General features: G+C 34.2%; 6 protein-coding genes across 15 annotated transcripts in view; 3 read left to right on the top strand and 3 right to left on the bottom strand.

The window, feature by feature from the left end:
• LOC129789960 (pupal cuticle protein) overlaps positions 1-10,442 on the bottom strand; it is a 1,201,887-nt gene extending 1,191,445 nt beyond the window's left edge. The window contains exons 1-4 of the mRNA XM_055827107.1: positions 10,295-10,442; positions 6,482-6,708; positions 6,288-6,407; positions 5,774-6,221 (exon numbers count right to left, since the gene is read on the bottom strand). Coding sequence (XP_055683082.1) covers positions 5,921-6,221; positions 6,288-6,407; positions 6,482-6,708; positions 10,295-10,306 — 660 coding nt within the window. The 5' untranslated portion in view covers positions 10,307-10,442 and the 3' untranslated portion in view covers positions 5,774-5,920. The remainder of the gene's footprint in view (positions 1-5,773; positions 6,222-6,287; positions 6,408-6,481; positions 6,709-10,294) is intronic.
• The window catches only part of LOC129789858 (serine/arginine repetitive matrix protein 1-like), a 982,101-nt gene that overhangs the window by 604,254 nt on the left and 351,509 nt on the right, over positions 1-26,338 (top strand). The gene's annotated exons all lie outside the window — the stretch shown is intronic.
• Positions 1-26,338, top strand: part of LOC129791241 (fatty acid synthase-like) — a 1,176,504-nt gene that overhangs the window by 1,128,750 nt on the left and 21,416 nt on the right. The window lies entirely within an intron of this gene.
• LOC129789856 (glutamine-dependent NAD(+) synthetase) overlaps positions 1-26,338 on the top strand; it is a 932,624-nt gene that overhangs the window by 884,870 nt on the left and 21,416 nt on the right. The gene's annotated exons all lie outside the window — the stretch shown is intronic.
• On the bottom strand, positions 2-5,533 carry LOC129789857 (paraplegin). The gene is made up of 4 exons (XM_055826939.1): positions 5,320-5,533; positions 3,519-5,256; positions 325-566; positions 2-225 (listed from the first exon to the last, which is right to left on the bottom strand). Exons 1-4 carry the CDS (start codon positions 5,464-5,466, stop codon positions 76-78), a joined length of 2,277 nt encoding a protein of 758 aa, XP_055682914.1. The 5' UTR covers positions 5,467-5,533; the 3' UTR covers positions 2-75.
• Positions 17,583-26,338, bottom strand: part of LOC129789920 (uncharacterized) — a 61,132-nt gene continuing 52,376 nt past the window's right edge. For all 3 annotated transcript variants that reach the window (XM_055827046.1, XM_055827049.1, XM_055827048.1), the window contains 3 exons: positions 20,170-20,252; positions 18,682-18,791; positions 17,583-18,429 (listed from right to left, as the gene is read on the bottom strand). In XM_055827046.1, coding sequence (XP_055683021.1) covers positions 18,247-18,429; positions 18,682-18,791; positions 20,170-20,252 — 376 coding nt within the window. In that variant the 3' untranslated portion in view covers positions 17,583-18,246. The remainder of the gene's footprint in view (positions 18,430-18,681; positions 18,792-20,169; positions 20,253-26,338) is intronic.

Below are 26,338 nucleotides of genomic sequence, written 5' to 3'. Positions count from 1 at the left end.
ATCTATTGCTTTAGTCTTTTACTAAATGATCGCGCTATTATTTTTTTTTACAAAAACATTCTCACTAAAAACATTTTATTTTTCACTCGCTGAGAGATTTTTCAGGGAATCCTCAAACTCCACTGGCTCAATTGTCCTCTTGGCAGCTTCGTACCGTGGTGGTCCAATTAAAGCCACAACCTGATCGTAGTTAAGCGTCTCCTTCTCAAGCAATGTCTCAGCCAACTGCAGGCAGAAGAGGGAAAGAAAAGAAGCAAAAGAACGTGATTCACTTGGAAGGTATTCTCGGAATTTCTTCCTGGAATTGCAGAGCTCTTCGTTTACCTTCGTGAGCAAGTCCCGATTCTCTCGGAGAATCTCTTCGGTTTTACTGTACGCACTGGCAACGAGATTGCGCACCTCAACATCAATTATGTTGCCCAACATACGTGAATAGGGCTTCTCCGTGGCCATGCTGTCTTCCTCATTCTCTGGGATGCACATTGGCCCGATTTTGTCGTTCATCCCGAATTTTGTGATCTGCGCATGGGCGATCTTTGTCACCTTCTCCAGATCATTTTGGGCTCCTAAAAAGCCGTTTGAAAATTCAAAAGAAAATTGTACAGTGATGACTCGCTTTAGAACGTTTTCTTGATTTTTTAACCCTTCGTTGTTATTTAGGTTATATGTCGGCCCAAAATGTGAAACATTCTATTCTCGTGAACTTCAATTTTAATTGTTGCTCAAAGTTACAATGCTTTGAATTTACGTTAATGGGGTCAAAATAGACGTTTTGGCTGAGAATTTTAAGAATTTCATGAAGAATTCTTAAAATTTAACCCTTTAACGTCCACGTGAAACATAAAAAACATTGAAACATTTGATCTTTTCATCGCAATAGCTATTCTACCGATGCTGCCAGAGGATATTTTTCAGTTAAAACGTTATTTTTTGGCTTCATTTTTACGTAAATTCTACACATTATAAAATTGAAAAAGCAATTGAATTCATTAAAATTCAGAAAAATTGATTGTTTCATGTTTGTATCAACGCATGATCCAAAGAATCCAATTGTGAAACATTCTATTTTCTTAAATTAAAATCATTTTTCCAATATAAAAATTTTACGTAAAAATGAAGCCAAAAAGGAGTTTTAAATGAGAAATGACCTTGGAAATCATCAATAGAATAAATAGCATGATGAAAAAATCGAATATTTCAATATTTCTTTGTTTCACAATGACGTCAAATGGTTAAATATTGAGAATTAAATTCAAATACATCGCAAAATTGTCTCAAATTCAAGCAAGAACGTAATACTACGAGACAACACTGTATTTCAGTTTCAAACTGTTAAAATTTAATTTTCTCAATTTTGGAGAGAAATTCCTGGAAAAGATTTGAAAGAAATTTTCCAATATTCCCCACAAATCCGATAAATGGTGCAAAATCAAAGAATTTCTACCTGGGGAAAACCTCACACCTCAAATCTCTCATCCCAATTTAGGGAAAAAGATTACAAAGAGGTATTAAGAGAGATAAAGATCACTTTGGGATTAGTTTTAGAGTTTTTTTAGCAGGTAAGGTATGTCTTTTTAGAAGCAATTCAAATCCATTTTAAGGTCTTCTATTTTAATAAATTCTAAGTTTGGAATTTATTTAAGTTTTTAGAGATTTTTTTATGATTTTTGAAATTCAAAAAAAAATGGTTTTATTATATTTTTAAGCTTTGTGTAAACCGTGTTAACCTCCAGTTCGAATTATTGATATTAGTACTCAGTTAACCCTTTCATGACAGCGAGATTTAACCGATTTTATCCATTTCTTTTTTAATCTTTTATAACCTTCATTCATTATTTTAATAAAAAAAAAACTAGAAAATGATAGTTTAATGCTAAAAAGTATCGATTAATAATTTATTAAACTTAATAGCATTTTTTTTAAACAAAAATTCTACATAACCTAAAAAAATACTCTCAAAAATTAAAAGATTATTTTTAATACAGGACATTTTTTAGGTTATGTAGAATTTTAATTAAAAAAGAATAAAGTGCTGCAAAGTTTATTCATTAATTAATTTTTATATTCCAAAAACAAAAAAAGGATTAACCCTCCGTATACTGTGACCAAAACACTTACGCGCAGTACTATTGGGGTAAATAACCGACCCCATAGAAGTTTTCGCAAAAAAAAAGCGAATTGTTTCGGTCAAATGAGCTTTAATGCACTCCTTTTAGTACTCCCTGAGAAGTCTTGTCCATTTTAGAACACAAAAATAAATTTTAACACTTGGAGGACCCAATATTTGGCACAACGCGGAGGATCAAATTGGTAATAACTAGCAGCTGATAAAATATGCTCAATAATTAATTATTAATCAGTTTATTGAGCAAGGATCGAAAGTTTTACTAATTCTCAATCTCCTCCAAGCATTCCTACACATAATTACTAAATATTTAATTGAGAAAATCGTCACTAAAAAAAAATTGCGTCGAATCGATGCAAAATTGCCAATTCAAACGATTTTTTTAGCTACAATTTTTCATAATTTATGTATTATTACGCTTAAATCATCACAAACTTTGATTCTTAAAGTAACTTTTTAGTCACTTCCAGCAATAAAATTAGTCCATATTAATGTTTTTCACTCGGGGAAAATGGAACAAGAGTACTTTATTTGGGAAATATGGGGAAACCTAACCTCAAAACAATGGCAAAAATGTATGAGATTTTGACTGGTACTTATTACCAATTTGATCCTCCACGTTGGATTCTAACTTTGACCTAAATTATCTTCCAAAGAAAAGACTTTTCTCGAGATTTTTTTTCTGCTATCTTAAAGTAATTAAAATTCCCTACACATAGATGCTAAATTCATCGAGATAAGTCCAATAGATTTTATTCTGTGACGATTTTAAGGTTTCAATTGGTAGCAAGTACCAGTAAAGTCCTCCGAGTGTTAAATGGATTTTTGATGATTTTTCCAAGGATTTTTTGGGGTTAGAATCTTCTAAAAAGAGACAAAGAGTGACAATGGAAGAAAACTGGAATTTTGACCGTTACACCAATTTTTGAATTCCCTCTTCTTACATTTTTGTTAATAACTTTTTTTCTAGTGGTCGGATTGACCTCAAATTTTGACATAATCTTCTCAGATAACCAAAGAACTTATTTCCAGAAACTTGGTTCTATACCTCTAAGAACTAAGGCGCAATTAATCGAAATATAGCTCTGGGGTCGGTCACCTACCCTTCATAGTATACGGAGGGTTAAAGAACATTAAAATGTTTTTTTTTTTTTTCAAAATGAAGGGCAGTAGGTACAGGCACTAAAGTTATTATTAATTAATATTAAATTATCATTAGTTTCAAGATGACTCGTAAATGGTTCATAAACTCGTGAATCTCAAAGCGCACAGAAGGGTTAATTTTTTCAGCAAAAATATTAAAATTAAAAATTCACAGCAAAATTTTCAAAAATGATCATGAAAAATAAAGAAATAAATTCAAAAAATAATAAAATTTACAAAAATCCCTCACCTGTGGTGATCCTGTTGAAGATCAAATGCTCAGCAACTCTTCCTCCCAGCGCCATGCACATCTTATCGAAAAGCTGTTCCTTTGTGAAGAGTTTCTGCTCACTTGGGGTGTACTGGGCGAATCCCAGAGCCAGACTTGTCCTTGGGACGATTGTTACCTTGAGGAGGACATCTGAATTGGGCAGGAGCCACCCAACGAGAGCATGCCCGGACTCGTGGAAGGCAATCACGCGCCTCTCAGTTGGCGTGAGGGCGTGCGAACGCTTCTCTGTGCCCCCCACGAGACGCTCTACGGCATACTCGAGATCCTTCTCAGCCACGAGTGGTTGATTTGTCCGGGCAGCATGGAGGGCAGCTTCATTGCAGACATTCGCAATGTCTGCCCCTGAGAAGCCGGGAGTGAGTGTGGCCAGACGATGGGAATACTTTTCCGGAGCCAGTTGAAGCTTAATCCCTGACAGGTGCTTCTCAAAGATATCTTTCCGCTCGGAGAGATTGGGCAGATCAATGAGGATGTGCCTGTCAAAGCGTCCCGGACGGAGGAGAGCCTTATCGAGGATATCTGCTCGATTTGTGCTGGCTAGCATGAGAACTCCCTCCTTGGAAGCCATCCCATCCATTTCAACGAGAAGCTGATTGAGAGTTTGATCGGATTCTCCGGAGCTGAATTGCCCCATTCCACCGGCTCCGGCTCTCTGCCTCCCAATGGCATCAATCTCATCGATGTAGATGATGCATGGGGCACGCTTCTTGCCCTCCTTGAAGAGATCTCTCACCCTGGCAGCTCCCAAACCGCCAATCATCTCAATGAACTCCGATCCATTCATACTGAGGAAGGGAACTTGGGATTCAGTGGCCACCGCCTTGGCCAGGAGGGTTTTACCACAGCCTGGAGGACCCAGCAAGAGGGCACCTTTGGGAACTTTAGCACCCAGTGATTGATACCTCTGGGGATTCTTCAGGTAATCCACAAACTCCGCAACTTCCTGCTTTGCCTCCTGCAGCCCTGCCACGTCCTTGAACAGCACCCCCTTGCCCTCACTCACAGGATCAATAAGGGTGAACTTTGCACGTCCCATTTGGGTGAAGGAATCCATGCTTATGGGAGATTTTACGCCCTTCATCCTGGTCAGGAAGCTCAGCGCAATCATTGCAACAACAAACATGAAGAAGAGTCTCCCTCCGAGCTCACTATTCCTATCATACGTCACCGTGACGCCCTCCTTGATGCCCAGACGCTTCTCCACATCACGCAGCTTCTCCTCGAATTTTGCTGCATCCGCAATGGCCATGTGAAAGACATTACTCAGCACCCGGCGCCCCTTCACAATTGCCCCATCGTGCAGGATAATTGTCACCATTTCCAAGTCCGGCCGAACAATGAGCTCCTTCACTTCCCCAGAGGCAACCATGTGGTGGACAAATTCATTCCAGGAGACGTACCTCGTGCCCGTTTCCGGACGATCCCTTCCCGGGGCTGCCATTGTGAGGATTGTGATGAAAATGTAAATTGTTGCAATCCACAGGGCTGTCTTCATGAGCACAGACATCATCTTCTCCTCATTGTCATTGTTCCCCTTCTTCTGACCATCTCCCTCCTGACCACTTCCGGAACTTTTCTCATTCTGCCTATTCCTGCTGTTTTGATGGATAAATCTCATGAAATCCTTCCGGGAAATGCCTGTGGATCTCTCCAGGAGTCCCACCATTGCTCTGAATTCATCCCGGAAGGCTTTTTCCTGGAAAATTAAAATAAAAACTGAAGAGTTTGCCAACCAAATTTTCCCGGAGAATTTGTTTACTTCTCTTCGTGGCAAAAGACGAGGATTCTGGGCTAAATTCTGCGTGACAGTAGCAAGGGATCGCACATCCTGACCCACCAGGGATTTCACTGCAAACCTGTGCAGCTGACTGCAGGCCAATTTCCTGCACTTTCCCAGCAATTGCATCACAATTTTAGGATTATTTGCAAAAATCAGACATTTCTCCTCAACAAAATCTTCTTCTTTCTTCCTCACTCACTTTTCTTTTTGAGGTTATGATTTCTTAAACTTTCTCACAAGTGTTAGAGCGAGACAACTATTGCTCACTTTTTTGTATGTTAGAGTGAGAAAAATAATGAGAGTTCTCTCTCAAAGATTTCTCTCTCTGAATAATATTTCCCGCCAAAAAATATTTTCCCACTAAAATTTTAAACAGTTCTTGCAAAAATATTTAACATTTGCGTGTAAAACATCCTCTCCCCTATAAAAACACCTCAAAGTATTCTAATTCTCGTTTATTCTGCATTTTTACAATGAAGGATGGATGTGAATGGGCAGTGTACATTTTTTAGTGAGTCTCGGGTGCAGCAACATAACCTCAATTCAGTGTTCAGGGATGATTTTGGTGATCTCTTGGAATTTATTTCGTCGGTGGCAGGTATTTTCGGCTAGGCGGCAGGTACTTTCGATTCACATCCCCTCCATCCTTGTCATCTGTTACAGCGAAAGGATTCTCCCCTCGGGGATGCTGGAAGAAGTCTTCCTGGGGATTTCGAACCTGGATTTTTGCTGGTTTTGGTGGTGCTTCGAGGTCATTGAAGTGGAAGGGTTTGAAGGTGAATGGCTTAATTGGTTGGATTTTCGTCTCAGGAATCTCTATTTCCGGGATGTCTACTTCGAGCTCTGTTATAGGATGATACCCAAACTCATCTGCTGTGTATCTGCAAAGAAAGCGGTTTAGGATTAATTTTGTGGAATATAGTTTTGGAGTTTCTTGGAGGATTTACTTGACTCTATAGCGTTTTCCATCGGCTCCTGTGTAGGAGTAGGATCCCATGACGACAAACGTTTTCTCATCCTTCAGCTTTCCTGCCTGGGCGATGGAAATTCCATTCTGCGTCTCTAAACTGGAGAGGAAAATTGTCTCAGTTATAAGGATTTATATGTGAAATGGTTAATTGGATCAGGAGGAAGCTCTTACGTGTATTTAAATTTTCCTTTTCCCTGGTTGAAGTTTTCCTGATTCAGCGTTTTGGCTTGTTTTACATCTCCTTCGTAGATCGTTGGTGGTTTATCCTCATCATCGTCCTCTGGCAAGGCAATGTCTTTGTCGTCTTTGAAATAATCCAGCGTTGCGTATTTCAAGGAGGATTTTGGCCTTGGAAGCTTCACTCCGAACACCACAGCGGAGAGGCCCAGGAGGATTATCTAAAAAAAATGAAGGAATATCTTTGAAAGGTCCCAAAAAGCCAGATAGTAAATTAAAAGGAGTATGAAACTCTTAGTTAGGATCTAAAGATCCTTAACTAAAGAATAAATACTCCGGACGCTCCAGACTAAATCTGATTACAACGGTTCTTCAACGGCTAAGGATTAAGGAAAATCAAGGACTTCAACAGCTTTGAAACATATTTATAAGTTAGTTCTGTAAGAAACTCATTAAGAATTATAACTTAACAATAAGTTAGAAAAGTTGAAAAAATGAAAATTGTAATTTTATATTCAGTTTAGGTTTAAGAAACATAATCCGCACTGTTAGTATACATATTTAAATTAAGTAGAATCTAAAAATAATCAATAGGAAGGTTAATATTTCTTTAAATGGCAAACTGTTTTGCCTTCTAACTCTTCATCTATTTTTTTTTATAAACTCCGCACCCATTTTTTGGCACAAAATTTCGCCAATAAAGCAGAATTAGCATCCGAAATTCACAAAACACTGTGTGAAGAAGAGCAAAAGTTATGGTTTTCCCATCAATTCTGCACCCAAAAGAACCAACAGGCACTTCTCCGTGAGATAGTAGAACAATCCCAACTGGTTTAAATCAATAGAGATGCTTAAATAAAGCCATTAGAGGAGGCACAGAATCACAATTAATTAGTAAGTCAACTCTAATTCAGTCCACACCAAAATAAATTAAAGTGTGTCGCAAATAAATTAATTCGATATAATTCATGGAATAGCTAAAAATTGTCGAAAGATCATTAATCAAAATGATCATTTATGTATATGTTTGTTAAAAGTCGCTGAGTTTGGTGTGAAACTTTTCGTTCTCTTCGCACAACAAATTAATAGCTAACCCGTAGCCTCATTTCCATTCATAGAACTTGAAGCTAAAAAAAAATTATGTAGGGAAATTCGAGAAGATGACGAAGAGAACCATTTGGGACTGGTGTAGGTAAAAAAAAAATGAAGAAAAAAACATTGTTAATAAATTGTTAGACAAATTGGCGCTTAATTTCTTCATTCTCAGTGGCATAGAGCATATTTTCCCGCAGCATTTTGCCCAATTCTTATGCAAATTACATTCTAATTTATGCACATGGTGGCAATTTTCCACCGTCATTAGGTGTGGTGAGCGCACATAAAAAGACATAATGAATTAAAGTTAATTAACCAGAAAATCATGTATCATCCAATTAATCGCCAAAATCAGCACGTGCTGTAAGAACATGGAAGAACTCGAGAGTGAGAAGCTTTCCCGCCAAAAAATCCCCACACGGTGTGCAATGCAAGGTCAGTGAATAAATTTCCACGCGATTATTTCGGTAAATTACTCGACAATCAAGTGATTAAATATTTAACCAATCGAAATACCAAGAACTTTTTCCTCTATTTATTTTCCCAACCTATTGACATACGATTTTCTGCAGACTGTGACTCAATTTTTCATTTCTCATTTCCATAAATCAACTAAAAGCTTCTTTTTTGTCGCAAAGCAAACTTCTAATTGGAGTGACAACCTGTTTCCGGCTAGGAACAGATATTTTGGAGATTTTTTAGTCTTTTAGTTCTTAATCCTGGTAATAATGAAACTTTTCTTACGTTAGAAGAATTCAAAATCAGTCAATTTTGACACATCCGTCAAAACAATAAGCAAAGCAAACAAGATGGCGCGCAAAGATTAAGAATAACGCCAAGGATCCTACCAAAAGTAAGCACTCTTGAAAGTCAAGGAGAGAATAAACCGACCAACTGACCAACTAACCAAGTATCTGGCCAAATATTCTCGATAAATCCATGCAAAAAAGCTCTCAAAACATGAAAGCATTTGACCTTTAGAGCTTTGTGTGGCTGTGGTGACAATAAAAGAGACATAATCAGCTCATAAAATGCCTTTTGTCTAAACGTGAGTTAGGACTGCAATAAAAGAATTTAAGAACGTTGTAAAAGTATAAACGAAACATATTAAAATTAGGATATAAATTTGTTTTGAAAATTAACGCTGCATTTATTAAAAAAAATACTAAACGGAATCGTGGGGACGTAATAACTGGTTTAGATTGTAGGTTTAAGTCACGAGTTTTTCTTATATCAAGTTAAAATTATTCTTAATAGTTAAAAATGTAGGATAATTTTAAAAATTAAATAGGTCTATAATTATTTAGTGTTTAAACCTTTAAAACTGAACTCAATTTGATAATTTTAAGTTTAATTAAAGACGAAATAAACTCATTGGAATAGATAATCTTCCGTAATCGACGCCATTTTTTATAACTTATGAGAACGTATATTTTAAAGGAGATTGGAATTAATCTATTGGGTTTAGTTCAAAATTCTTTAATTTTGAGTGAAGTTATTCCATGTTTTTATGTCGAAAACAATGAAAGTTTTCCACCTCTTCGATTAAATTAACCAATGCTTTATTAAGTAATTCATTTTACAATTCAAATTTTAGGTTATAAAGCTTTCGCTTAACCTCAAAATACCTTTACTTATAATTTTTAATCTTTTGCGTTATTTAAAAAAACATCTAAACTTTTATTATTAAAAAAAACTTAAATTTTTAACGTTGTATGTTAAAAAACTTCAATGAATTATCCAGATCTCACGAACTGTAGTGAAACAGATATTTTTCCACTTTTCCCCAATTTTTTACTTCTATATTTTTTAATACATTTTAAGCTTTAATTTAACTAAATTAAGTAAAATATTTTTTAACAATTTTGTGAAGAAATTTCTGCAATTATAATTTTTCTAAAAATATTTTTTATGTCTCAATAAGAAATTGAATTTTCGGAGCAAAAGCTTTTTTCATAGGAAAAGCTTTTTTACTTAGCTTTTAATTAATCATTTTGCACTGTCAATTTTGCTCCAGTCTCCCCTATGACTGAATGAATAAAAAGATAGATCATTGCATAATTTTTTAACCCATTCTGTGGCCGAGAAACTTCAATGAGGAGACAAGAAGATGTTTTTCAATAACTTCACGAATTACTTCACAACGAAACATCAATCGAGCATTGCGTTGATTGAATCCCTCACCTCAATGACCATACAAACGCAGAATTTAGATAAGTAATTTGATGGCATTTGATGGTCAATTTTTCTCGAGAGAGAGATAAGAAGCCGCAAAAAGATACTTGAATGGAAAAATTACGTATTGGCGCGCGCGTTTCTTTTCATGTGCAAAAGAAGCTCCTCCATCAGCATGCGACCTTTTGGCTCCTTTTTGCATACAAAATGCCTGACCATCGATGACCTTACACGCTGTCCCGAATTTATGGGTAAATTGAATGAAAAAAAGAAGTGTAATCACTTTCAATTTCAATGGAAGCTGAAATTTTTGCCACCTCAAGAAAAAAAAGCTTCCCAAAGCTGATGGGGTATTTATTGAAATAATTAGCACACAGCACATACGACTGGGAGGTATTTCCACACTTCTTTTAGCATAATCCGAAGAAAGGTAAATACCCAATGATTAGGGGAATTTTTCTCACAATCTTGAGAGAACTGTGGAATACACAGTTGTGGAAAATTAACACAGAATTTTCTTTCACGCATAAAACTTACAATTTTCTTCATTATTTTCTTGTGATTTTCACAGCACTTTGAGTATTTTTTTCTTTGAGCTTTTCTGCGATAGAAAATTCACGGAAAACTCTCACACAGTTCCACGGTGCGAATGTTTCTAACAAAATTTTTGTGGGAGAACAATCTTGGTGATGGTGTGGTGCCAACGCTTTATATGCCAATCCCTTCTATTTCTCCGTCAATACAACTCCGTGTCCCCACTCATTTTCGGAATATTAGAAGAAGATGCTGAAGAAAAAAATCTCTGTGGATCTTTCGCACATCTTCCAAAAAATTTTTATTCAAAATCCGCCGAAGTGATCACCCGTGATTGGCTGCCGGCCCAGCATCCATCGGGGAGATCGTGCAGCCTTTTTCCGCGCCGCTTTTCCACCTGCGAACTTTGTCTTTATAAGATCACAAAGAGCTAAAATCTCTAAATTAATCGCTCTCAAGAAGTATATTTGTGTGTTTAAAATATAATGAGATTAGAGATAAAATTTATAACGTGTCTCATGTGGATTTAATCTCACAGCCGTGCTTTTTGGCGCCTTTCCTCCAGATGTCCAGGTGATCTCCCCCACCTTCCACCAAGCACTCTCTTGCATCCACTTATGGTGTAGGTTAGGACAACAAATCTCGCAGTAGGAAGTATCATAATGATCCACGAGGGAGAACAATAAAGATTTTTTTTTAGAGCTTTAGCGGTCGAGGATTCTCCAATGGCGGTGGAAATTCAATGTGTGTGACGCACAGAGGAGCGGAAAATGGTCGTGCCAATTAAAAAGTGAATTTATTTGATTGAAATGTGTCTCCTAAATGTAATTTAAAACCATCACAAGTCGTTTCTTCCATTTGATATTTCAATACAAACTAATTTATTGCACACATCAAGTGGGGAAGAGTTGAAAAAGTTTGTCAAGATTGGAGATTTTTTATTTAAATCGAGTTAACCCTTTCACGCCTATTTTTTAAAAATATAATAAAAAATTGTTAAAATAAATTATTTTTAACGTTGATTGAGATTAACGACTGGATGTCTGTGAAGAAGAGTCGGAAGCAGTCTTAGGGTTTTCAGGTGCTTTTATTTACTGCAAGAACTACGTTTCGGCCACGTTTCGAACCTTCTTCAGGTTATGTTGTATGTATAACAATTTGGACAAAAGAATTTTAACTCTTCAATCGTTTTTGTTTCTAAATTATTAAATTAGGAATAATAATAAAGAAAATTATTAATTTGTTCTCAAAATTAATACTAGATGTCCTTGATTTTAATTCTAAATCTGATTCCGTTCAGAACAAATAAAACAATAATATAAAACTAACCCATTAGTATCTTATTGTGAGAATTTCTGAAAACTTCTAATTCGGAAGAAGCAAATTAAACTTCTGGAACAAAAACTGAATCAAAAATAAAATTTTCATCCCTGATTTGCCCTCTGAATCATTAAAAAAAATCTCATTTTACTTTGAGTGCCTAAAAATGGCATTAAAAGTTTCAAGTTCCATTAAAAACCAATTAGATTCGGTTAAAGGAAGAATTTTAGAACTTTTTAATTCAAGTTTTAGTTAAAAATTGATTTTTCAAGTCAATTTCGAATTCTTTGGCTGAAAATTCAAAACAAATTCCTGACAGATTTTGGTTAAAAATTAGTTAGAAATTACCACGTTAAAAGAATTAAAAATTTATAAAAAAAAAATGAAGAAAATACGGTTTTTCTTATTTAGGACAATTTAGGTAAACCTGAACCTTTATGAAAACTGAAAGAAAAAATCCTCAAAATAGTAAAAATGTTAAAAAGAAAAATTACTTTTAATTTAACCAAAAAAATCGTTCATTTTGAAGGATATCTACTGTAGGGGAGAGCGGGGCTAATAAAGTCACTTAAGGGTTTGGAAAAAGCTTAAAATATCATATTTTCTAGCTAGATAGAACAAAATGATCTGAGAAAGAGTTGTAGGGCAAGAAATATCCTAAAAAATTGAGCTATACATCTCGCTTTATCTGTTTGGGAAATATGATATTTTGAGCTTGTTCTAAACCCTTAAGTGACTTTTTTAACCCCGCTCTCTCCTACATTTTAAATAAACATAAAAATCTCATCTTGTTAAACAACAACTCTGTTCGTAATATATCCACAAATTATGCTCAGACGATTAGAAGATTTTTTTCTCACCAAAATGCCATTTATTGAAAAATACAAAAAGATGCTTTCGAAATGAACAGAAATAAATTGGTTGTGGACATTTAAAAATGCTTTTTGATTTTTTTTATAACTCTTTAATGCTCTTCTCTCATTATTTGATATTTCTCCAATTAGATGGTCAAGAGTCTTGTAAAATTGCGGAATAAAATCGCAATTCAGCTATGTCTTTCGTCTTCATCATCTTAAGATTTATTTTGTTGGTTTTTTTTGGAATAAAAAAAAAGTAACAGCCCACTCGAGGTTTTTTCCTGGTTCAGCACGCGGAGGGCTTGAAATGAAGCAGAGAAGTGAAGATTAGACAAAGATTTGGGCTGCAGTCTGGACCAACTTGGAGAGCTCTTTATGCTTCAGCTCCACCTTCATCATCGCAACAATTCAGCGTGACAAGAGTTTGGCATTGGGTCGAGAGCTTCGAGCTTTTTGCGGAGGGAGGGAGAAGAAGGTGGGAGACTTCTACTAAAGTGAAGTGAATGTGAATTGAGGAAAGAATGCCTGGATTGAGCCACCAACAGCACTCCAATTTAGCATTTTCGACACGAGCTTTTGATGCGTTGAGAGGCGTGCAAAAGGGTTTGCCGCTTTAAATTCATTTTTATTTGCCCAAGAAGATCTGTTGCCAAATATTGATTTGATTTTTTTTATGCTTTACAACCTCATCGCGATGCTTTTAATTATCAAGGTGAAATATTTTGACGTTATCAAAGCCATTAAACATGGATCATTGGTGTTGAATTTATGTTGCTCTTTTGATGAATTATAAAGGCACTGTGTAGAAGGTTTTCCGCGTGTGGGCTGTTAGTCGAGAGGACTTAAAGCTTCGAGAGACTTTTATTTAGCAATTTTTCTCCCAGGTAGGTCCATCTGCAGGTGATCATTTATTAGGAAAATATTCTGCGATGGAATTGAAATGACCGAAATTATCGCCAAAAATGCCACATAATAAATGCTGACACACAATTCCCATGCAAATCCCACCGATTCACATCATTTTATTGATTTTTAATTCACTCCATGATATTTTCAAAAATGGTTTAATAACCGTCTAATCTTATCGGGTTTAGTCACGTCTGAAAGTGCTTTTTTTTCTCTCTCAAAACTTTAATACTTTTGGCGGGAAAAGCTCCAGAGGTGGGTGGGAAATTGTATATTTTTAACACATTCAACACGAATAAAAACCAGAACGTGATCTCTTTAATGAATATTTCACAAATAAATTTAGAGAATTTACGAGCGACGCAAATGACGGCTGATTTGGTTCTTTTTGGCGTTGTGAATCGCATTTCAATAAGAACAGGTAGCGGTGTTTTCTTTTCTTCTTCGCCGCATGTTTTCATGTGGGGAAGACGACGACAAAGTGTTTAGAATCACATAAAATGTTATAAAAATCACAAATAAATAAGCAAAAAGAATCAATGCGGAAAATATTGAACAATGAGTGGATATAAAAAATATTTTATTAAAAAAAACAATTTAATTTAAATTAAAAGCAACAATAGGAAAATACGGTAGATACTCTACATTACGAATGTATTTTTTTATTTATTAGAGAAGCATAAAATTATATGCATAAAGACTAAAATGCCAGCGCCAAAAGCATTAATTTTAACAAAAGAAACCACAGCAATTGTAAAGAAGGATAGAAAGAACTTTTGAAAGAATTTCATCATAATTTAAAAGCATTGAAACTTAGAGAAAAGTAATAAGAACCTGAAAATTCTTCTAAAATTTTATTTTTAGAAACTATTTAATTTTTTTTATTCACAGATCATGACTTTGAATCGCATTTTTTTCAAATTTAGACTACATTAACCTAAAACTGATTAAATGTTTTATAACACGATTTACGTTTCCAAGAAAAAGAAAATATTAAGTTGAAAAAGTCTGTGACCTCAAAGCCGTTAAGGAATTTCAAAAAAAAAGACAATAAATTTTAATTTAGTCCACTTGTTGTTAAACATTTTTAATCGTGATTCAAAGTCACGATTCACAGGTTAAAAATTAAAATTACTTCTTAAAAAAATATCGCAATCAGTTTCTTGTAGTTGTTCTTCCAGTTAAAACGTCTTCTATCTCTTCAATTGATTATGAAGTTTTTCCGCCATTTCTTTGTAGTCCTTTTAATTTTTGCAGTGATTTCTTTTCTCAAAATTAATATTATCAGTGGATTTAGGATCAATCCAGTGGAAAACGGTGAAAATTCTATTGAAAACTCCTCTGATAATGCTTACCATATGGAAGCAAAGTGCCAACAAGGCGATTACTACATCATCGCCAACATATTGAGCTACTATGCAGCCTATGCCACGTAAGCTCTAAATATAAAAAGAAACTTTTTAAAAACATTTTTAAACCTTTTCAATATTTCACATATTTAGGAAATATTTGGATGAAAAATTCGACAAAAACACTCCTTTGGACATTGCAGCTTGCAAGACTTCCGTTGTCAAGAAGGATCACTACACCTTCTTCTGGAAGGATCAAAATCTTACCGTTCAAATGATCATCTCAAACGACGAACTGAATTTTCTAGGAAACTGCTTTAGTCGCATCAACATCGAGGAAGTTTTCAGCGAATTAACTGGTGCTAATGGAAGCATCCTGTCCTTGGAAACAGCTGAATTTGCAGATAGTTTCAAAGAAGTCTTGAAGAATATGTTGAGTCAACAAAGGAAGAAAAGGGAGATTTTGGTTAATTTAATCGGAACTCCGATTTATCGTGAAATTTTTCAAGATTCTAAAATTTTCTTTAACGCTGAAACTTCTCCTACATGTGAGTTAATTAATGTGAAGGATGAGGAAGAATTTTTGAGCGTTATTGAAGAAAGGAGTTGCATTGTTAGATTTTTTATGAAAAATCCAAAGCCGTTTGATGATGATTTAAGTCAAGAAGTGAAAGATATGAAATATCTGAAAATATTCCAAAAATATCTTTTAGGTAACCTGGAACTCTTTTATGTTTTAAAGGACTTTTATCATAACACATTAATTGAAGCAGGATTCGTTAATCATGATAGTGAAGACTTCAGTTGCAATCAACCGACGGTGAAAAGTATTTTAGATGGCTTAAATAGTAAAATCGGTTCAATGATGGATAATTTTAATAATATGTCAAATATTGCATCAAGTATTGGAAGAAGTATGGGAATAAAGGTTACTCAAAAATAAGACATTCACTGATTGTGAGTCAATGTTATTTCAGCTTAATAATTCTTTAATTTTTTGAAATATCTTCCTGTATTGAAAAATTGTTCTTTGGGGCCATACAGTAAAAATCAATAAAACAATGAAAAAAAAAATGATTTTTGTGTTTTCTTTTTCTTTAATATTTCACTTATTTACATAAAAGCATTTTTATTTCACAATTTCTAAAATTTTATGCTTTAGAGGGTTCGTCAATCTTTCTGGTTTTTTTCATCATATTTTCTCTCTTTTTAAGTTTTTTTCTTTATATTCTTCCAATCTAATTAAAAATAAGGTTTTCCATTCCATTCTTTTCCGTTTCTTGTCATCTTTCTTCATTTTATAAAAAATCACTCGCAAAATTATTTTATTAAATTCTATCTTTTACAATGATCTTCAAATTGATTTTTTTTTGCTTTTTTTACAATTTTTTTGACGAGAATTTGTCACATTTTTTTTAAAGTTAATTCTTCGTGAGAATTTGTGGTTTTTTAATGATTTTTTTGCTAGAGTTTCGGATGCCCATTGAAAGATTTTTTAGTAGATTTTTTTTTGCATTTTTTAAATAATAATATAATAATTAATATAGGGGAGACCGGGGTAAAAATAGTCAATTTGCATAAATCCTTATCTGCAGGATTCCCCAAGGGCAAGAAAATTTCCTCGATAGGTCATTCTTATAGGAAATTTCCTGGCCTACAACTTTGTCTCAGACCACTTTTCTCTATCTCCACGGGAAATATGAGTTTTCGAGCTTTTCCTAAACCCTTCCGCTTCTGACTATTTTTAAACGCGGCGGGTAAATATAGTCACCAGTTGGCTAAATAAAGTCGGTCGAATTTTCCGGCATTTCCAATGATTTTCCACCTGAGAGATTGATAGTAGTTGATAGCTAAACTTCTCACCTTTTGATCCGCGACAAGGAATTTCACTTTTATACGCACTAAAACAGAGAATTTTGCGATTTTCTCAATTACGCCATTTTGCAACAAATGAATAGAAAATATGCCAAAAATTTCGATCTCCCATATGATTTACATGGGATGACTAGATCTACCCCAAGGGGTATGTTTTGATTCAAAAAATTGTAGAGAAAAATCATTAAAAGTTAATGAAAAATACACCTTGGCAACGTTTTCTGAAGTAACCCAGCTAGTGAGAAAAATTATCAGATTGGAAAATTGCTGAAGGAAAACTTCGGAAAACGCGTTTTTCTCAATACGCAAAAGTTTGGGAAATGGGCCAAAAATCTATTTTCATTTTTAACTCCTAAAGTACTGATCGCATAACCTCCAAATTACTGTCAAAAATTATAGGTTGGTAGGGCTTTCCACAAGAATTTTTTCCGATTTTTCCGATTAATAACTTCGGAGAAATTGGCATTTGAAAATTCGAAAATGACTATTTTTACCCCGGTCTCCCCTATTATTTTTTATTTGATAGCTTACAAATAGTTTTGTCACGGTTCTGAACGCGCTCAAAAAATGACTTAGAATTTTGATGAATTTTCGTGGTCAGTCCAGAAGATTGTGATGCTTTTCCTAAGCTTCCTTAGAATGGTTCTTCTTTCGTTTTTTTTTAAATAACAATGAATACAAAAAATAAAAAATAATTTTTGGAGGAGGATTTTCTTAGAGGGGAAAGTAGGGTAGGTTAGCAGATTCTTATTCAAGAACTTTTTTTAGTTTTAATTTTTATATATTTTTCATTAAATTTAATATATTGGTAATAACATCAGGTGGTTCCTTTTGTGATATTCCGTGTTGTCTTGAATGTGTAGAAAGTAATTACTTTTTTTTTTAAATAATATTCTTCGTTTTTTTAATTAATAAATATTTCATTTTAATAAAAAGACTAATTAAAATTTGATTTGAGATTTTTTCTTAATGATTTTTATTCAATTTTCTTTTATTTCTGGGATTCGTCTATGGCAGAATATTTTTCTTTAAAAGTTTTCTTTACGAGATAGAGAGATTAAAAAATAAACAAATATATTTTTAAAAGGTTGGTTTTTGCAGTGGCTTTCCTGTGGGTCCTACTAAACATTTATTTTTTTTTTCTTCAACTGCCTTTCTCACCTTTGGTAATGTCGAAAAAACACGAATTATTTCCTAAATTTTTCTGCATTCACATCTTTTTTTTTTAATTTCTTAATGCTCTTTTTTCTTGTTTTACTTTTTTTTAAGTAGTTATGTATAAAAAAGGGGGAAGGAAAAAAACTGATTAGAAAATTTCTACATTGTTTCCACTTTTTTTTTCTTTAATAAATCTTCGAGTATATAAGATATTCTCTCTTCATTCCTAAATTACAATTATTCACTATTTTTTTTTCTTTATTATATCTCTTGTTTATCATCTTTACTTCTCTTTTTTTCATATAAATAAAAAAGAAATCTACACAGATAAAAATATAATAACAAAGAGAAACTACATAGAATTAAAATAAAAAAAAACTATTTAAAAAAATCCTGTGACGTAGCTGACAGTTAAAATCGTTCTTTCTTCATCATTTTTTTCATTAAATTAAAAGGTAAAAATTGTTTTTTTTTTTGTTTATATATCATATTATTGGATCACACAGCAAGTACACTTCTTCTTTTTCTTATCCTCAATCACCACATGACTCGCAGATTGCGGGCCTGGCACCACCTGGGTCTGTGTTACATTCGTGGCATCGCCATTCGTCGATGGTTTATCCTTTTTCTGCGGTGATTTTGTACCATTCTGTGATGCATTGAGTTGCGAAAGCTGCAGCAAAGAAAAAAGAATCAAAATTAATTAAATAATTTTTTTATTTTTTATTTTTTAGTCTGTTTTTTGACTCATTAATAAAAAAAATCCCTTTTCATCATAAAATATTCTTTAGGAATATTTCAAGGATTTCAAGAATAAGTTTTGAGATAAAAAATGAGATATAAAAGGGTTAAACTTTAATAAATCTGTTAGATTTAACCTAATTCTTAGACAGACTAAAAAATAACTTTTTGCGGACGATCCTACTTCACTCTTTGTCATTCCATCGACGACATTTGCTCCATTCTCCACTCCATGGGCTACCCCATTGGCGATGCTCTGATTCAGATCTCCAGTCGGTGTGATAGGCTTGCCACCTTTTAAAGAAAGAAATTCAAAGAAGAAAAATTAAATTGCTAAAATATTCTCAAAGAAATAAATTTGATTGGCATGAGAACCATTGATGAAAAAAAAATCTTTTCAGAGAGTTTCGCTAATTGCATTGACGTCTTTTGAATTTCAATTTATGCTTTTTGGTTCACACCCAAAAGTGAGATAAAAAGAAATCTTCCAAAATGGGCAGAATTAATTGAGATGCTCCATGGGATCTCCTCCAGTTCTTCTTCTTTGCAAAATGTTATCTTTTTGTCACTGAATATATAGTATAGGGGAATTCACATTGAAACGTAAAGGAAATGCGTAAAGAAGTATGGCAAAAAGGTTGCTTAAACGTAAGTTTAAAATACTAATTCTGCCTAAAAGTTTTACTAAATTTTTTAAAAGATAATTTAAGACATAAAAAACCTTTCAAAAATTAGAATATTTTTATAATACTTAACCCTTTTAGTTCAGAGGAAGATAAAATAATCATTTTGTTGATTTTTTGTTAAAAATTTAAAATTTTCAAAAATAAGCAGTTTTTTTTTTAATTTCAATAATTAAATTTATGTACAACAAGAAAAACTTTTTCAGTGGAGACGCCAGGTTTTATTTTAAATCCTTCTCTTATCTATCTACATGCTCCGTGAATTCCAAGATGGTTAATGCGTTTCTATCGCAATTAAAAGATAAAATAAAATCTGAAATACAAAAATTAACAAGTACCAGGCGTCTCCATTTCAGGACTATGTAATTAACTTTAAAAAAATAGAGACAAATCATATCTAAATGTAATCTATTTTTACGTTTAAAAAAAAATAATTTTATGAGTTTAATTTAATTTTTTGATTACATTTTAATACCTCTTAATAAAATTAGAAATGTTTTAAATAAAAGTAGGGGCACTAGGCTTCTCCATTGCTCAGATATTTATTGAGAAAATTTGAATCAGTTTTGTTAATTATCTTAATCAAATTCTAATATCTAAATGTTGCAATAAAAGTGATAAAAGACACAGATTAAAGTTCTAAATTTATGCTAAACTAATCCCCAATTTTTTTAAGTTTTAATTACTTTATCTTTATTGTATTTCAAGCTGCACTTATTGCTCAATTTAGAATTTTTAATTTGTTTTTGTTCTTAATTAGTGCATAGAATTTAATGTTTCTCCTCTTGACAAAATAATTCTTTTAATGCGAAAAAAAACTCAATTAAAGCTTCTTCAAAGGGCTACTAATCGACAAATTTTGTTGTACAAAAAAAAATGAATTTTTCTTTCACATAAAAAAATACCTCTTCAGATTCATATTTAGGCCACCTTTCACTAAAGAAGTATTTTCTAAAAACTTTAAGTAAATATAATACTTTTCCTCTTACCTTTGATCATATTAACAATCTCATCTGCCTCACGTGAAAGGTCACCTCCAGGCCTAAACGGATTATCCCATCCGGATTCAGTGCTGAATGGTTGTGTGCGTGCAATGAAAAGACGAAGCTTGAATTAGTCAACAAGAACTTTCCATTTGGGAATTTGTTTAGCAGGTTAGCAATTATGCGGCATTCTAATTAGCACTCGCATTTCGGTGGGGGGTGATGGGCAAAAATCATACATCGCCCAAAATTACCTCACGAGCGATTTCTTCTCACACTGCGGCACCTCTATCACGTAGTAGAGGGCACCACCGTGAGACGTTGCCATTTGTGGTTTTTGAATCTCTCTCACTTTTTGGTGCAAATTTAAATTTTATATTAAATTGTTTCTTTATGCTTAATTTATTCACGAAAAATATTAAATTGAGCTTTTCACGTCATTTGCACTAATTTTACATGATTCTCCGGTTCATCAGTGGGTTGGTTTCTGTGGCATTTACACAAAACACACCTAGAAAGGTAAAGACAACCCTCCCTTGAAAATAAAGGGGGTTGGCTTCGCAAGTCTTCATAGCACAAGGTCAAGAAGATCGAAACCCATTAAGCCACGCTATTATGCAAAAAAAACTCTATTTTTGACCTCTGAACTCTCCCTTATTGTTTTGTCCTGACTGAGATTTTGTGCGCAAGTATGCCTCACGAAATATTGGTCAGTGAGGCTGAATTAAATGTAAATTCGTGGCATCTCTCACACATATACAATGAGCTATGAGAGCGAGAGACAAAATTGATTTGATAGGTCAAGGACCACAGAGGGGCTATGCCGAAAATACAATTTTCATCACAAAACAACGCGCGAATGTTGGACACAAAGAGTTGGTTTGTTGGGCCCACCAGCTGATTTGTGGGGCAGGAACAGATAAAAAAAATCACATCACCACAATTAGCTTCAATTGACTGGCTGATGTGCATTGTTGGGGGCGCCTGGGAGGTGGCTGTGGGTGGTCAGGGCGCAGCTTAACGAATCATTTGAAAAAAAAAGAACTATTCACAATATTTCACGGGTTTCATTTGGGAGCAAAAAAATCCAGCACAATCCTCCTGCTTGCCATTCCCTTCTGTTTTAAACAAACTCTAAAAGGGGCTCAGCATCGAGGAAATTTTTCTTTTTCTTGTTTCTTATGGTGGAAATTTGTTCTTTAATTTGAATTCTTTATGAAACCTTAGCTGAGATTTTTTTTATCAAATTGCAAAAAAAAACTTTAAAAAATTAAGGAAATATTTTTAGTATTTTTTTCTTTGAAAGAAAAATTAAAGAAAAATCATTTCTCATGTTAATATTAACTTTCAATTCAAACTTTTACCGTTTCGCAAACATTCCAATCGATTTGGGTATTTGTTATTTCTCACTGCTGTACCCCTCAAACATTCCTCAATATATTTTGTTATTCCCGCCCCCCACCCATCTGTTTCTGCTATTTGAACTGCGAGAAGAAAAAAAAAGCTACTTCATATTAACGTGGAGTGTGTTTACAACGTCTATTTATAGATTGTTGTACAATAATTTGAAAAATACGATGATTAAACATCCTCGAGGGAGCCAAAAGCTCAAAACCGGCAGCCTTTTGCACATATTTTCTCAACGAAGCCAAGTTGAAGGTTCTTGGTGAAAAATGCGGGCTTTTTCGCGTGATTTTCGATAGTTTAAGGATTTTTTGCATTTGAGCTTTTTTAATGGGTGGGAGGGAACTTTCAATCTCCTTTTACACATGTTGAGGATTTCAGGGAGAACAAAGAACTTTTTCATGTCCATTCACTGTGGGGAAAAGGAATTTCTTTGCAGAGTTGGATTTGGAATATCAAGGGGTTTTCTTGTGGGGGCGATTGGGGAGAGCTTTTTTTCGTTCTTCTCAACTCCGGGGATCACTGTTCGTTTGAGCACCAACCAATTATTGAGAGGAGTTTTTTTCTTTTCTTGAGGAGACACTTTTTTGGGCAATCTATTCACCAACAAATCACTGAGAAGACTCAACAGAGGTGAGCACAATTTCAATGGGCACACCGTGCACCCAGAGAGGGGGCTTTTTTGGTCGTTTCTTTCGTACAAGATTCCAGTGTGGGCTCTCTGTGTGCGCTATTTTAAGGCCTCACTGTCACACTGAACTCGGAAAATGTGAAAATGCCCGCTTTTCTCGGCGCACCGCTCTCAACATTTCAATTTTCCTCCACTTTCCCACCGCACTCAACTACACACAACTCCTCCCAATATATATATTTGGCTTTAAAGTTCGAATAGATATATCCACACTCACTCACACTACGTTGGAAGCTTTTCCGAATATTCACTGGGAAATTCCACACAATTTTCCATCCTCTCATTTGCTCCCATTTTGCCAAAAAAAGATTTTCCACACATTTTTTTTTATTTTCTTAAATTCAATGAAATTTTCTCTCTCGCGGAAGATAGAGAAGCTAACGCGGGGATGCTTTAGATTAATCTCAATTGGGGGATTAAGTGTGGGAATTTTGGCACGCTTTTATGCTACTTAGTGGGAAAGGGTTACTCTCGAGGAAACCCCCGAAAAGTTTGCATTTTCCACACAGAGGAAGTAGCTCCCAGTGAGAGAGAGAGAGCGCGCGATGGGCGGCAAAAAAGCTAGCGTGTGTTTGGGAGAGAAAATGGTGCAGCCATGCGCAGTGGAGGCGCCTGGTACCACTACATATTCCTTCCAGAAAAGCAAACTTTAAGGTATTACAGGGTTAATCAGGGATTTTGCAGCGTGTTGATTTTGATTTCTTGCATTTTAAGGATCGAAAATAATTAGAAAAATATTTAAAAATGTTTTTTTAAAGAGAGAAATTGAAAAGTAGGTTTTTTATTTATGTAATGTTCTAATGAGATCCTTAACTGTGGTGGAACTTTGGAAGGAGTTATGGTGTCTAAAAACAACCAGAAAATTCTAGAGCTTTAGGATTTTTTTATCTTTAAAGGTCAAAAGGAATAATTTAAACATTTGAAAAAAGTCAATCGTTAGTAAAAGAATGTTAAACCTTAGAAGAGAAACGTCCAACTTTGTCAAGAAGACAATGAAGGTCTTGTCAACAAAACGCTTGAATTAAGTATTTTTTTTAGGTCTTTTCCCCTTAAATACATCAATTAAATTGATTAAAATTTAATTTAATATTAAACTCTCAACAAATAACGTAAAACGTTAGAAAAAGATCTTCAAACGTTACAGGGAAAAATCAAAATTCAGCCCTTCCTGACTATGCACCACCCCCTGGATTTTTTTTAATAACCCACAAAGTTCGTAGGGAAAATTAACACACAATTCCCGGGGCTTATTGAAGTGTACGACATAGCTTATCATTGCTTCAACTTTGCATTCCCCCCGTGACATTATTTACATTGCCCCAGTATAGAGCCACAATGTATAATGAAAGAATTTAATGGCGAGTGATACGGGGAAATGTGGAGCAATTTTTATGTCATCTCCTACGTCGCGAGATAGGATCACAAGAGCGAGCTTCAGAGGGATTATTTGTGGTAAATTTCTTCCGTGAGCTTATTTTTTCTTTAATACTTCCTGCTATATACGGAAAGGTAATGAAAAATCCTTGACTTTTCATGAGCAAACAGGGGCTGGGGGTGTGTGGAGTACGGTGAATATAAAAGTCAGCAAAGAGAGCTTCATGGGAGGAAGGGTTTTGATGACTGTTTGCTTTTTTAAGAGAAAAGAGAGAACTTTTGAAGCACGCAAAATGAATGTAATACGAAATGAGCCATTTGTTGCCACTAATGCACCTCTTTCAGAACTCATTCCGCGCTCATTTCCCCGTCAGTGGAGCCACCCACAATTAAATGCCTCTCGTATTTTTTGCTACATGACCTACAATTAGAAAATAAAGCATATGGATTCTTCTTCGATGTGGCGTAGTGGATGTTTAAATTTATTTGTCATGTTTCCGCTAATAATTGTGACATTGTTGCGGCGTATGGTGAGCAATTTAACGAAAAATTCTCTTGTCTTTTTGTTTTGCAGCCAGAAGTGGTTTCTCTTGACTTCTTTTAGCGGTTTCATGTGAAATGGTTATCATGTTGAAAATATACATATATGTAGGTAGGTAGTATATCTGTGTGAAGCAAATCGGATTCATCGTGCCGAAAATGTCTTCTCAGAGAATACTTCTATCGATCGGAAGAGAAGGGAAGAATGTTGACTTTTTATCTTTGTAGTTTGAGTTAGTTTGGTAGTTCGTCAACTAAATGTTAGGATGGAGTGATTGCTTCAGAGTTTGCAGAAGAAGTAAAAGGGAAATTTTAAGAAATATCAGATAAAAAACTCTTTAAATAGATATTACTTTAAAAGTTTTTAAGAATAAAAAAAAAGCTTTCTATTTAAACAATAGTTTAAATCGGATTGCTTAACCGATTTGGATAAATTTTACAATTTTTTAAAGATAATTTATTAATAGACTTTAAGGAACAACCGGAACAGCATCGATTTATAAGGTCAGATATACGTAAATATAAATAAAAGCTTTACAGGTACAAAGTCGAAAGCTTCAAAAATATTATTTCTGACCTTAGAAAATAAAATTAACCTGGATTTGCCTATTATTTACTTTAAGTGCATAAAAATGACTTGAAAAGTCTTTAATTTCACAGAAGTCGAATACATTCGGTTAAAGAAAAAGTTAAAGAGCTTTTATGCAAAATTTCAAGTACTTTGGTTAAGAATTCACTGTTCTAGATAATTTAGAAACCAGACAAAAGAATTCTTAAGCATATCTGGGTTAAACATAAAAATTTTCCTAATCTTCCTCCAACACACGAATTTCCAACATAACTCCCTCATATTTTGTACACTCTTCATCTTTCTCTTGCTCTATTTATTACATGTAATTTTGTGGTAGATTTTCTGTCATGTCTCTCCAATTTATTTCTCCCATGTCTTCATATCTCCCATCTGCACGTGATCGCGCTGCAAGAACTCCATACAATTTATCGACTCAGTCGATATTAATTAAAGTACAAAGTCATCTTTTTTTCACAAATTATATTTTTCTACACCCCCTTGGTGCTTGCTGTTGTTGCCAACCCTTTCGGAATGAATGAAGAAGAAGAAAAAAAATTGAGGGACTTTTTGCAACAGAGTTTGCCATGTTGTGGAAAATTGGCGCACATCTGTTGATGACGGTGACCATAGAGATTGTAATTTCAGAATATGGCTGGATTTTGCCCTTTCACCACCCACACAGAACCCCGCAGTCACCCTCAGAGGTCACCTTCTGTGAATGTCTTCATCACACAGTGCTGGATAAGATACTTTGTAGCGCATAAGCGCAATAAGGAGATTTTTCACAACGAGCTTTCTTCGCAAAGATCATCCAATTCTTTCACGTTTCATCCACCGTACGTGGGAGGATTTTCATGGTGAGTCTTGAGCCATAACAGAGAACGGCCCCATTGGAAGGAAGAAGAAGGAGAATTTTGCAATTTATCGCGGTTAAATGGGATAAGGTGTGAAATTTCACAAGCCATTCAATTTAACGATTGTTTTCCGCTATACACAGATTTAGATAGAGTTCAAAGGGTTGAAATGTAGATAAATAGAAAATTTTAAGACGTTCTCGAATTCTAAATTTTAGAACAAACAAATATTCGATTTTTGCTAATTTTTCAGAACTTTAGAATTGAATCAAATTCGTCTGAAACGGTAGAACAGACTTATCAAAATCGGACCAATATTTTATTCTCTACAATTATCATTTGATTTCTCGGCATTTTCTTTGGTGAATTTCTTATGCAGTTGTTAAATTAATCAATCAGATCGATAAATTATTTAAGACAGATGATGACGACGTTAAATAAAGGTCTCAGAAATATCCTAAATTTATCAAAATCGGTTGACAAGAACATTTATTTTGATTTTTTAAAATTTAATTCACATTAGTTAAATTATTTAAAAATTCATTCTTAAATATTAATCAATAAATTTTAAGAATGTTATGCTGTTTGAAAGCTCGAGAGCTCTCAAGAATAATGTTTAATTTTTCCACAAATTCATCAAGCCTTAAAGATCTACTTTTTATTCAATAAAAATTCTTTAATCTAGATAATTAGCAACTCCCCACCGTGACTTTCACAAAAGGTCACCTAGAGAAGAGAATG

This window comes from Lutzomyia longipalpis, chromosome 2, assembly GCF_024334085.1.
Source record: "Lutzomyia longipalpis isolate SR_M1_2022 chromosome 2, ASM2433408v1".
NCBI classification, from domain to species: Eukaryota; Metazoa; Arthropoda; class Insecta; order Diptera; family Psychodidae; genus Lutzomyia; species Lutzomyia longipalpis.
This window is presented reverse-complemented; position numbering and strand designations above follow the sequence as displayed.

Coding starts and splice junctions, on each gene's coding strand:
- LOC129789857 (XM_055826939.1), bottom strand. CDS start 5,466: ATGCAATTGCTGGGAAAGTGCAGGAAATTGGCCTGCAGTCAGCTGCAC. Junction 5,257..5,319: donor GTCTTTTGCCACGAAGAGAA/GTAAACAAATTC, acceptor TTAATTTTCCAG/GAAAAAGCCTTCCGGGATGA. Junction 567..3,518: donor CTTCAACAGGATCACCACAG/GTGAGGGATTTT, acceptor ACGGCTTTTTAG/GAGCCCAAAATGATCTGGAG.